Source organism: Thermobia domestica, chromosome 9 (genome assembly GCF_964235325.1).
Source record: "Thermobia domestica chromosome 9, izTheDome1.hap1.1, whole genome shotgun sequence".
NCBI lineage: Eukaryota > Metazoa > Arthropoda > Insecta > Zygentoma > Lepismatidae > Thermobia > Thermobia domestica.
The window spans coordinates 87,322,494-87,336,567 of NC_137462.1; the positions used below are offsets into that span (position 1 = coordinate 87,322,494).

General features: G+C 35.4%; 1 protein-coding gene across 2 annotated transcripts in view; it reads right to left on the minus strand.

Annotated features, from left to right (window-relative positions):
- Nucleotides 1-14,074, minus strand: part of Git (ARF GTPase-activating protein GIT1) — an 85,401-nt gene that overhangs the window by 24,333 nt on the left and 46,994 nt on the right. For both annotated transcript variants that reach the window (XM_081771482.1, XM_081771481.1), the window contains exons 10-11: nt 8,904-8,984; nt 7,583-7,705 (exon numbers count right to left, since the gene is read on the minus strand). In XM_081771482.1, the coding sequence (XP_081627608.1) occupies nt 7,583-7,705; nt 8,904-8,984 (204 nt within the window). The remainder of the gene's footprint in view (nt 1-7,582; nt 7,706-8,903; nt 8,985-14,074) is intronic.

Sequence of the window (14,074 nt, forward strand, 5' to 3'; positions counted from 1 at the left end):
GTTTACTTATTCTACTTTCAAAAGAGTTCATGCTTATTATTCCCTCAACTACAAGCAGAAGCCTAAAACAAGATTCAATTAAAATCATACATCTTGAAGACACTGCCAGTCATTCTCATAAATCAGTTCCATTTTTATTGATAATGTTCAGCTTCGGCATATTTGGAAAATTTTCGTCCGTTCCTCAAAGTCTCTCTTCAGGGAGGCGGCAAAATCCCTTTACTGGATGTCAGACCACATAAAAATTTAACGACTATGGTACTTTAAGTCCTCAGTATTACCAGTTTTCCGAAGATTAACCAATTTGTCTTACTTGACTCGTAGGCCAACATTGCTATACTTGTTTCTAAATAAAGTATCCTGCCACGGTAAGTTATTTCTGATTTGACAAAAAAAAGAAAAAAGTTTACGATGAATTTAAAGTCTAGCTTTCTTTGCATATATATAATCAATTTATTTCACGTCAGGGGCCTGACATCTCTCGGTAATCTCAATACTATAGGATATAATGATAAATTCTTTGTATGGCTGAGTAACCAATCGAACTATTATCTCCAATCATATTGGACTCAATTTAAAAACAGGTGCAAAGTCATAACAACCGAAGTGTGTAGTATAGTGGCTGGGAAGGGGTGGGGGGACAAGAGTGAGAAAAAAATTACAAGGGTTGGACTTTTAGTAATGGCAATAACGGTATATCTTGAGAAGTAGAGTACTTACAAGATTCGAAGTTTTACAGGCCCTCGATGTAATCACCAGCATTATGAATCACGCGTTCCCAGCGATGTGGAAGCTGCTGGCAGTGCCCAATCTCTGAATAGTGCGGATAGAGCGATCGGTTGCTCAGAGGAGATTATCAACTGTACGGAAGCGTATCACACGAAGTGGTTCCTTCAATCTTCGGGAAGAGGTCGTAGTCGCAGGGACTTGAATTTGGAGAATACGAGGGGGGGGGGGGGGTGATACAGCACTTCCCAGCCCCAACGATGCAACAAATCAGTGACCGCACCTGCTGAATGTGCCCTTGCATTGTCGTGCAGAATGATGGGTGGGTTCGTCAGGAAGTGGTGTCGTTTTTATCTTACAGCTGCTCGCAGATTGAAAAAAAAAAAAAAAAAAAAAGTAGTACTCTGCACTAACGGTGTGTCCTTGAGGGACGGTATGGTTTTTGATTACACCACCCCAGTCGTATGCAATGATGAACATGGCTTTCACATTGGTTGGGGTATTCCGAACTGTTGTTTTTCTCGGTGACCCAGGATGGTGCCATTTGTTTGATTGCAGTTTCAGCTGTGGTTCATACGCTCTGGCCCAGGTCTCGTCAATAGCAATGATCCGCTGTAAGAAGGCCTCACCTTCACGTTGATACTGCTCCAAGTGTGTTCGAGCGGCATCATATCGCAGCCACTTGTGTTGTTCAGTCAGATCATGTGGGACCCACCTTGAGGCGATTTTACGCAATCCCAGGTTCTTCTTCAGAATTTTCAGCACAGTCGAATGCGCTAGTCCTGTATCGTTGGCCAATTGACGAATCGTGGCGTTCCGGTCTGCTAGCACTAACGCGTTCACGTTCTGCACATCTTTACTTACAGGAGGATGGCCGGAGCGAGATATGTCTGTGACATTTTGTCGTCTGTTAATTAAGGCTTTGACCCACCTTGCTACTGTACGGTATGGTAATGCACTTGCACCGCAAACATCTTGCAATACTTCGTAGCACTGTTTTGCATTCCTACCTCTAGCGCATTCAATTTTCAACCAGCTCCTCTGATCTTGCTTCGTAAACATGGCTATATTCCGCGAACACTCACGCAGCGTGACTGTAGTCCACGAGCACTCACTCAGAACTGCCTTCTAACTGCTGGCGCTGCGCGTGCATGGAGGGGAGTTCATGTGCTCTGAGGGAGGGTCGGCATCTAACCTACCGCTAGTGTGAATTATAATGGATTGCTTTGTTCCCGAGTATTGTATAGCAGTGTTCCCATTACTAAAAATCCAACCCTTGTATCTCGTTGCACTGGAATGTTTCGATATAGAGAGCTCACATATTTGAATATCCATAATTATTAAATACGTTAACATTAGAAATACCGCTAACCACTATTTCATTCACTAATTATATGAATTCCTGTACTTAATTTGTAAACTTCTAACTATTGTGCCACTTTGTTTACCCCCTGTATCTTAATTGGTGTTACTGCCTCCATTTATCATGCAATATAATATACAAAAAGAATATCAAAAAATTCCTATCGTTTCATTCTCTATTGTCCTGTTATTTCAAAAAGTAGGTTTTTATGTTGTCTTGAAATCCTTGTACCAGTTAAGTATAGTGAGGACGAGTGTATAATTTCTTGATTACAAATATATATATAAGTAAATAAATAATATACGGATTATGTAAAGTAGAAAATTCTTAATTGTGCTTGTTTTAAGCTTCTGACATGCTCACACATGCACCTACACCAAGTATTTATACCATCAAAACATATGCACACACACACACAAATAAACTCTTACAGATGTTTTAAGACCACGAAAAGAATATCCGATTCTGGCAAAACAAACTGTTTTTAAAGATTCATTTCTTTCTCGAAATATTTATAAGGCTTAATTTTCTATAATAATGAAAATAATGTAATTTAACATTTAATATAATAGTTATCAACATATTGGTACTATACTGATAAGCCATATCAAAGGTGACAATAATTCTATGAGCTAACGCGGGACACATCGAATATAAGGGAAAGCCGAACTTACACTCACCGTTAGAAAAAGAATGTTTCCACGAATTTTTGTACATTGAAACCTGCATAAGCTGACAATGACATTTCATGTTTCAGAAATCATTCCTGTAAATATTATAAAGTCACTTTGCACGAACGAATATAAAAAACAAGTATGTAATGGGTTAATTCTCTTCAATGAAAATCGGGACTTCAATATGTTAATTAAACGTCTTTTACGTAACTCCAATGTTATTCCAGCAAAAGTATAGACTTAATATCTGTTTTCAGTTATGATCTGTGCAATGTATTTTATATCCTCTAAAGCAGGACAGTTATGCATCTTACGGAAAATGTTGGGAATAGTGGAACACATCCACTCAAGCCGCTGTCCCGTCGAAAGCGGAATACCTGATTATCTTAAACAATATGTAATATTTTCTTTACACATTAATAAGTTTCATTATCTTATTAGAACTTACAAGGAGAAGCTTAAACATAAGAAAAAAAAAAAAAAAAAAAACTGACACAAAAGAAACAAAGCACAAATTCAAGAAAATAAGACAAAGCACACATAAAAATTGTTCTTAGTTTTGTCTTGCTTTACTGATTTTCTACTGTAAAACGACGAAGACTAAACGTAGTAAGTTATATCTGTCCGTTAATTAAATGCTTTATTTACTGTTGTCATCGAGTACTTTAAATTACACACTAATTACTTTTTCTTGTTCACACTATGGATACTTTGTAAAATTAGAAATATTTATTACTAACTAATGCAATTACTACTGAACAATGTGGCAAACTACATCGCTCAAACTTTATTTATAAAGCCAGCACATGGCCTTTTTCACCTTTCAGTCGCACCAACAAGTGGAGCTATATTGACTGCATCAAGTTCGATCGTTTTTAAAAGCTATTTCATCTTGCCTTTCAAATTTTTGATAATGTTCTTCACCACAAAACAATAAAATAAAATTAAAAAAAAAAACATTTAAAAAAATTCTACTTACGCACAATTAAAGAAAAAAAAAAGCATGGGAAGTGTTCTTATATACAATAAATTAATAACCTTCGCTTTACTAGATAATTATGCTGGACGTATATGAAAAGGCTGATATGAAGTTTAAAATCAAACAGAATATTTACTGCAAAAACATACAAATATGTAGAAATATATATATACACTAGTAACAATGGAATGTTGTATTGCCATCCGACTTGTCACTACGCCAAATTTTGTCATTGAATGATGTCGGTAAACGAGTTAAATTAAGATTACAAGATCTAAGGACATGATGAACCATTGTAAGTTAAAGAAAAACATGTAACATTGGATTTAAACCGTTCTAATTTTAGTTTTTGGAGCTTTCCAGATATTTTTATTTTAATTGTACTTAAGATGTTTCTCTAAGCTTATAAGCAGTATAAACAGTAAATTAAACAGGAACAGACGTATTTAACACGATTAAATACTTAAATGTAGCTTCATTGTGCCTCAAACATTGATGAATGATAAATATTCATGTCTGTTTTGCCACAATTCGAAATCAATATGTTTATGTTAGTATGTTCAAAATCCATCACCTCAACTTTGTTATTTTTTTATGCATAAAGTATTTCTACTGTTTTATTTACCTCGTACAGAAAACAAATGACACTAATAGTATTAATATAGAAACTACATTACTACCTACTTAGTCAGTTTCAAACCACATTCCATCTGCAGAAGCTAGTTTTTATTTCCTTAGTTATTCTTCTGGAATGAGGAACTTCGTACGAAGATTTCGCATGTTTTATTACTGACACAAAACACTGTTTATTTTATAGTTTTTGAAAGAATAATAAAATTAATGAAGCCAATACCTCTTTTAAAGCATATTCATATACTAATATCAACGAATAGAATTTACATTAACGAACGGTCACTGATTATCCAAAAAAGTTAAGACTTCTATTGAAGTTAAATTAATCCTTATTTCAAACGATAGAAAGATTTACTACATCATGTATTCTACAATTTTTATCGGATGTTCCAAAGTTCGTTTACATCTCAGGGATAATACAGGTCAATAAAAAAAGTCTACAATGACGCAGCATTGTAGTAGTGTCTACAGATGGATAATGCGAACACCTGTAGTTTGGAATACGTAAGATGTGTGACTTTGTAACACTGAGAATACAACGGAGACGTGTATGTTGAATGGGCAGATGGCAGTGATACAAAATGGGACACCTTTCGAAGTTTCAGAAACCAAACTGTCGGTATGCGGTTACTTCAAGCAAGGGTATCTTAAGGTGGCCAACAAATATCAGCGAAGGCTAGTAGTGGATGAAAGAGAATCGTCAGTAACAGGAATCGTCGAACATTGAAGACAATTTTCACGGAGGACTCTAGAGGGAATGTGGCAAAAGGGACTGCAGAACTCAATCTGCAGTGGAAAATCTATTGTAATAATCACAGTCAGACGCGAGTTTCATAAACCGAAAATCCGCGGTGGGAGTTGTATTCCCAAACTACTGATTTCCACGAACAATGTTTTAGTGCAAAAACACTGGAGCTGAGAACATGCACAGTCGACGACCGATGACTGGAAATGCGTATTGTTGACCAATGAGTTCTCTTTCACCTTATTTCCAACAACAGGTCATGTTTCTGTATGGCGGACACCAATAAAGCTTATGCCCCGAATTGTATCCTCACTACTGTAAAATATGGCAATCCTGTGATGCTATGGGTTGCAATTTCCTTGTATTCCGTGGGTTCTGTAATTATGCAAACAGGCCGCATTACTGTCAGTGATTATGTAAATATTTTAGGTGACTACGAGCATCTTATGCTCCAGATATTTTCGACCAATGATGAATTTTTTCGCAATTTTCCAAGAAGGTAAGGAGCCAATATTTACTGCCGAAACTGCTCAGGCATGCTGTGATGAATATCAGGATGAATTATATTGTCTTTCCAGGTTCTTCCAATTCTCAGACTTCAATATTACTGAACATGTGTACTTGTTGTGGAGATCAGACTCCCGAGTAGATATCCTCCTCCATTCTCGCTGCCGGAGCTGGATGCTGCAATGCATGAGAAACGGTACAAGATTTCTCTGGAAATTATCCATAACTTATATCCACGCCACGACCAATCAGGTTGTTCTGCATGGTAATGGTAGCACCATGCCGTATTAAGACAAGCATTTTCTTCAGGTGTTTCCATATTCTTATAATAGTTTAGTTAAAATAAATCATTCCTGCCTAATATCATCTAATGTCAATATGTAATGACTTATTATACTATTTTACCATCTGCCAGCGATCATCTTATATCTGCACGTAACATGAAGATACCTTAAGAGAAATATGAAGACGCAATTTCGGGAGAAATTTACTTCTACAAATTGTTTACACGTGGAAGGAAACAACACGGATTTTCCTTTTAATTTGATTCCATCCGTTGATATATCAGGCATACAAGTAGTGCTGTATGTAGAATTGGAGTCTTCCTTTTGGCTTTGTTGAGATGTAGAATTGGAGTCCTTTTCCTATTTAATTGAGTTAATGTTTCTTCTTCCAATTCGTTTTCATCTTCAATCCTACTCTTTTCTTTCTTAGAAATGAAGAAATCGCTAAGATATTTCAGTTTTTAACATTGAATAGTTTCTTTGCATTCTACTTATTTTGCTGTATGTAGGAAATCATCCGTACAATCCATTTTAGTTTTAGTATTATGGCAATATGAAGCAATAATGCGATCCATGAAATCTGTTCAATTTATATTTTCATTCTAGATAGAGATTTGGCATTGTAATATCGGCATGTACTTTATGACAATTGGATCATTTTTTACTTTGGAGAGGTATACTTCTGGAATTCTCTTGGGCACAAAGAAATTCCATTTGTTTTCCCACTTGCACCCAAACAAATGGAATTTGTATGTTACACATACATATATGAGAAATTAACTTAAGAAATTGGGAACTACTGTTAGGCAACATAGCAACTATTGTGTCCTTATGAACACTAAGACATTTCTATATAAAATTTTTGAAATGGTTACGCCTCGGGCGACGCTTCTGATAAAATTTGGTTAGCTCATTAAAAGTCCTTGACATAGCGCCAAGACATGGCAAATGTTCATTTTTGTGTTTTTCCTTCTCTTTTTCTTAAATTTTCAGTCTAACTTTAAAGGTGTGTGAGTGTTTGAAAGATTGTAGCGCTACTCTGAGCACCTTCAGCAGGTAATACTTCATACGATCCCTGAGCTGTTATAAACAAACGCCTGTATGTGTTGTATATCTGGTATTGACCTGCTCAGTTTTTCTGATGGCATCATTTGAAATTTTATGAAGATATTTCTCTACTGTACGTGAGAAATAGATGATAAAATTTCAGAAAATTAAAGTTGTTAACATAGGACAACAAAATAATGTGACAAAGAAGACTGAAGACAAAACCTTGTATAATTTAGTGAAGATGCAAAAAATGGAAGTAATACTCCGGACAAAGTAGATAAAAGTATAGACGAACAGAAAAACGCGTATCAATGGGTACTTTTTTATTAAATTTAGAACTTTTAGAAAATATACACCAGCTAGTAGTGTAATTGAAAAAGCGTTCGACATACAATCACAGGCAGGAATCTTCACTGCCGTCAGGCATGAAGGTTTCATCTTTGCATTTGATTTTGGTATGTGAAAAAAAAATATATATATATTAATTTAAGTTAATCTAAACTATATTTCAATTTAGCATTCGAAAACAATTCTGATAAGTCGCAATTTTGCAAATCAGCAGCATACAAACCAACAAATTATGTTTTGTATGATCTATTACAGCAGTAAAGTATTTCCTACCGTATTTTTCAGAATTCGAATTTCTTCTCGTAAATCTTCCATTTTAGTCTCTGAATCTTTTAACTGTTTTCTCAGAGACTCGCCTAGTAACAAAGCAGAATCATCAAAACTATGTACTGGTATCTGAAATAAGGAAAAGTAATTTTACTTAGAAAGTTATTATTTGACATTACATTAATAAATAAATAAATAAAACTATAAATACTTCTGCTGAACAATTCGTCAGATAAGGAAAGCATAAAATATATAATAATATTTGCTCATATACTGATATATAATTTGTTTTCCAGTTCCGCTTCGGAGTTTATTTGTTCCAACTATACTAAATTCCATTGTTAATCATTAGAAATATATTTCTACAGGATGAATAACCTTAGAATGTTATTTTGTGTTTATAAAGGTTCAATCAAGAAAACATTTATTTATTGATTAAGCTGTGCAGGGAGAAATAATGAAATGCTATGACTTTCAATAATTATTGCGCTACTGCCATATTATTAAACTTCTTTATTACCCAGAAATTCAAAAATGGACCTGAATTTTCAGTGAGTTTCAAAACTGCATATGCACAATTACTTCTTATATTTAGTTTTAAAGTTTCTATCTTATTAACAAAAATTAACAAAAAATTGGCTACTTACCAATGACTTCTCCTTTGAAAAATTTAAAGATTTTGACGTTTCGGAACAAACCTGCATTGAACCTTGACACTGGCAACATTGATCGAACTTCGGTACCTACCTTTGATGCATACTTTGGATCTGGCAATAGTGGCCTAACATAGACACCGCGTTCTTTTTATTCAGTTCATTCTCTTTTTCACTCTGCTCTGTTCATCTCAGGATCGTTTTTATACGTTACTTTTATATAGTGGTATGTATTCCTGGTTTTACTCATTTTATCTCCTTTCCGTTTTAATCCTTTTTACCTTGCCACTGAGGAAGGAACCAGCTGAGAGTTCCGAAACGTCAAAATCTTTAAATTTTTTAAGGGAGGAGTCATTGCTACGTAGCCAATTTTTAATTAATTTTGAATATACCTCCATGCGCCCATGTAATTATAATTTTCTACCTTATTATTCAATCATAGTAGCAAGTTATAAACATTAGCTATAATAAAATAAGAAAAGAAGTTAAAAGAAAAATGTTTCCAAAAACTTAACTGCTGCCTATGGGTAATTTTAAAACAAATTCCTTACTGGATATAGATTATAGTCGCACACTATCTTAAAATTGTCAAAAAGTAATAATTTGGGAATATCAATACAAACAACTCATTGAAGTTTCTTTCCATAATTGTAGGAAGATTAAGAGAAAAATACCTTCGAGGAATTGTGATCTTTGCAAGTTCTAGTGCTGGCCACTGTTTCTTCCTGAGACTGGACATTAATATGATTAGTACCCTGGAATTGAAATAAGATTAGCTAGTTGTAAAATTACGTACGTATCAGATGTACTACAAATTGTGTCTATGCTTGATGAACAATGAATTCAAACATAAAATTAATACGGAAATTTCATTTTCCGGGGCTTCTTCAAGACACTTGAAATGCACCACATGATAATTAAAGCCGATAAATACCAATATCAGCTGCATCCATTCACACAGTCATACTCTGAGAGGAAAGTCATACAGTTTCATGAATTTGTGAATTATGTGCCACATTAATGTTATGTATGCTAACTGCATTATTCAAATTAATAAATGTTGAGCTAAAAAGAAAAAAGATCACAATACACTTTTTAGTAAGTGTTCTCGGGCAATCAGCCAGGTATTCGAAATGCATTCGAAACGTCGGATGTCAATGAATATTTTCATCTGGCTAACAGCTCGAGAACGCTTACTAGAATCACATCACCAGGAAAAATTCAATTCTTTCTTCAGATCGCACTACACTTTGATTTTCTCTGTTCCGCAGAGCTGCAACATTGCACTGACAAACATTTCATCACTTCAGTTTAAAATTTTTGAAACTTTATTAATATAAAATTATATGTTTCAGTTTTCATCTTAAAATATAACGAACTCCGCTGGTAACGAAAACGTTAAGTATTTTATTTCAAAAGACAATGATGGATGAAAACACAGAACACAGACATGTGGATTGTACAATGTGCTCCAGACGAATATAATAGAAATTATCTCTAAAAAAGTAGTTTGGCAACCAAGCATATTAAATTACGCTCAGCTTTCGTTCCTTTTCTAAATTCTAGAGTTCTCGTTTAACTTGTATCGAATCCCTTTCGCATAATGTATATAGCTGTACAATTTCTGTATTAACTTACAAATATTTGTGTAATTTCGTTTTGTATTGCTCTTTACAAGTATTACAATTTATATGGGAAATATTTTTTTGCCAGTTCACTAGGATTATAATTGCATTCCAGATGAGTAATCTGAAAATGACATTTATACCACAAAGCCATTAAAAAAAAAAAAAAAAAAATCACGGATTTTTTCCTGATCATTAATACAACTTCACATGTGTTCACAAACGAAATCAAATGAAATTTTTCAGTTGAACGCCCCACTATTATGTCTGTTAGGCTAAGGGAGACGGATGATTAAGACAAGTGAATGATTGAAGAATTGGTTGAATGAGAATGTGGAAGAAAACGAGAGTGCCCCGAAAAAACCCACGGACACGATGTTTCCACCACAAACTTACTTGGAAAGGAATCGAACCAGGGACCCCATGTACCATAGATACGTGCTTTACCACTCAGCCACTGTGATCCACACATCTATCTTTCAGTCTATTTTCAATTTCTTGCCATGTTCTATCGAACATGTTCCCTGTTACTGTTGCAATCGTAACAGGGATTCGGGTTCGTAACTCTGAGATGTTATTTACTGAATTTGCAAACACATGATCCTTGACGTAACTCTAGAGTAAGAAGTACAGCGGAGTGACGTTTGGTGAACGTGGTGGCCATCATATTGGTCCATCGCGTCTTATCCAGTGATTAGAAAATGTCCAACTGTGGGATTCCAAACATTTAAATTCCAGAATAGGAGAGCCCCAACGTGTTGGAAAATGATGTCTGGCTGTAGAGCAACTACCTGGCAGTAAACGAACTGCTCCAACATGTCCAAATACACAGGACCTATTACTGTATCTTCATTGGAAAAAAGAAAAAAGATCCTATCCTTTATTAGACAACACCAAACATTCAATTATAGGCTATCGTGGATATGTTCTCTGAACAGATCCCTACGTTATCTCAGTTGACAATCCCCGACAAGCGAAATGTTTCGTCTGAAAACAGGACGTTGTCAAGGAAGGGAGGATTCACGTCGATATGCTGCAGCATTTCCATACCAAATTTTTTTTGCGACTCGTTTTGTCATCTAGCTACAATCGCTGCACTATCTCTGCTTTATACGGATACAACCAAAGTCGCTTTACTATTGTTGGAGGCATATTGAATTGCCTACATGCTTAGTGGATGGATTTACTCGGGCTTCTCTATCCGCTCAGGCACATTGAATTGCCTACATGCTTCGCGGATGGATTTACTCGGGCTTCTCTATCCGCTCGAATTTCTTCCACTTTTCCATCTATTTGACACACGAAGGCGAGCTCCACCTGATTGTCTTAGGATATTGTGGGTTACAAATTAATTTTTTTTAGCATCAGGTGCAACTTCTCCTTACACTCGTCTTAAATTTTGCTGAATTGACATCACACATTTGTCTCAGCATACCACACTACTGACTGCGCGCGTTGTTGAACAGTCGTCATTTTTATTTATGTGACTATGGCGTTGTGTAGTGAGCAAATGGAGAACTTTAAATCATGAAAGTAAAACTTGAAAATTTGGCCTTTCATTTGCTGTTACAATTCTTTCGCAATCCATCGTACCTCATTCACAGTAATTAACTTAAATTAGGAAGATTTGAACGAAACATGCTGTATATTGTATTCACCGCTTTTTGAGGCTTATCAATTGCTTTAATCAAAATGAGATAGACAGTTTGTGTTAACTTCGAATTTATCAACCAAGCCTCGTATAAGAAGGAAAATTCCTGGAACTGCCTCTCTCACAAATATATACATGTATGTTTGTGTGTGTGTGTGACTTCGAGTCGCCCAGAGCACCTTATATGGAGCAAAAGAAAGAAAATCTACTACTCATCCATTCCGTCAGGCCTAGCTTTCGTTCGGTCTCGAAGGTATAAGAAATCGGGAAATTTTCTTAGAGACACTCACTCAACACAAAGAGAGCTCGCGAAAGAGACTATTCATTTGTGTGTCTGGTTTTAAGGAAGCAGGTTTGTGCAACGCACCCTGCCTAGATCCACCCATCAGCAGAAGTCAGGTGGATCCAATGATCATTAACTTTATATTGTGATTGTTTGGATTGTACGTTGGTTTAAACGAATAATTTGGTCGTTGTTGTTTGTTGTGTTTAACTTGGAAAGCGCGGGAAAAAGAAACTGTTTAGAAATCTCACTTTGGACGCTGTTGGAAGGACTAGCGTCATTTTGAATCCTGATTCGCAGACAGGGATTCGTAAACTCTACTCATCCCAGGTGATCATTTTAACGTGAACGGCAGCGCATTCTGTAATTAACTCGAAAAAGGCTGCGCAGGAAGTTTTATACAAAGTTCACAATACGCCACCAGAAAAACGTGCACGTTAAATATATTAATCTATTATTAAATTATCATGGTATGTGATTAGTGTTACTGTTTGTTTGTACTTACATGTAAATTCTGAAATTGTAGTTTTTGCGTGTGTAATATTCAATTACACATACGAATTTTTTATCAATCATAGCATTACGTTTTTAAGACGTAATTTTGTGCTAATTTTACTGAACATTCACTTTACATTAATTAACGGCGCTTGTGTTGAAAATCCATTTACCCCAGCTTAGGTGGAAGCTAGATGCAAGCCTAGTGTGAGCGAGTTGTGGCTAGCTGGGAAAAAGAGAGGGATAGGGAGGGAGACAAACAGTAAAGAAAACAAAACAAGGCAAAGTAATTACTATATTAAGTTGAAATTAGCTTATTCACATCAATAAAATGAGCCACAACCAACCATTCTCACAATCTGCTAACACACAACGAGAATACTCACTTTATATCTCCAAAATAAGGACTGATCATCTCTGAAAATTTCTGTATTCCCACCAATAATAGGATTTGTATTTAAAATATAAAGGCCACATGACCGAGATCTCAGTAGCAGTGTGTTCATCTCTGGTGTTTAGGGTCTCTGGTTGTATTCCAGCTGGTGTCACGTAGGTTTTGTGGTGACGAATAAATACTGTATGCATGGAGTTTCATTGGAATTCTTCCGTTTCCCCCCACTTTCTTCATTTCACAATTTCCTTCATTTTCATCATCACCGTCTCCTTTCGCCTATCCAGTGTAACTGCGAGACGCAAAACCGAAAGATTAATTTCATTTACGGTCGGAATTTCACGTACCAACATACAATGTCATTCAACTGAGGCTTACAAACTACTGATAAGGATCTATTTCTTCTTTATATTATAATTTTCCGAAGGCAAATCTTAACTTTCTGTAAGTTTTACAGAAGTATTAATTAAGACTGTATGCGCAAATCTTGTTATATAATCTACATGAATACTGGCATTAGGTATATTAGTTATTGTACTCAAAATGGAAATAAAGTAGATTGTATATGAATTACACAGTTCAAGTTAAAACCAGCCTCGAGGTACTTCCTCCGCCACACTCCCTCACCCTTTTCCTTACCCTCTTTCATTCTACGCACTCCCTCACAATCTGTCCGCTACAAATATACGTATAAGACTGGCATATCTATGAAAGAAATGACTAATATTTGAAACAAAACTGAAAAATGTTTTAAACTAAGTGTATTTCGGGGCCGGCTTTAAACTGAACGCTTTGTATTTATAAATGATGTAGCGTAGGTAGTTGGCAATGGAGACCACAAGAAAAATGAAACGAAAATTGTAATTGATAAACGATTATATTTACTGTTCTTGATAGAATCTGGTTAGCAATTGTATGCTGTATGTGAGAAACATTGTTCAAATATAATGTCAATGTTTGTCCGATGTAAATACAGCTAATCGCGGATTATTTGATGTGTAACAAGAATGATTAATTAAAAAAGTCAACGAGTAACCGTATGGAGTAAGAAATCAATTGTATTGCAGAAGTTTAACATGATATATTAAAAGTCCTGACATAACCGACCTAAGTATTGCTATTGTATCATTAGTTTGTGGCAATATTATGGTATATATACGCTTAAATTTAAGACTGAACGTGAAGCAATTAGTAGAGCAATCACAATAGAAGCTAGCGATCTTTTTCAAAAGAAGGAGTGAATACAACACTTTATAAAGTGGAAGTACCGTAGGAACATTGGTAACAACAATCTTGAGGGTTTGTTTGCTCATGTTAGAATAAAGTGGTGAGGTTTTGTTTCCTGGCGATGAACCTTTGGGTTTCTTAAGTCATGATACTAATTAGTTAGTTATTATGAA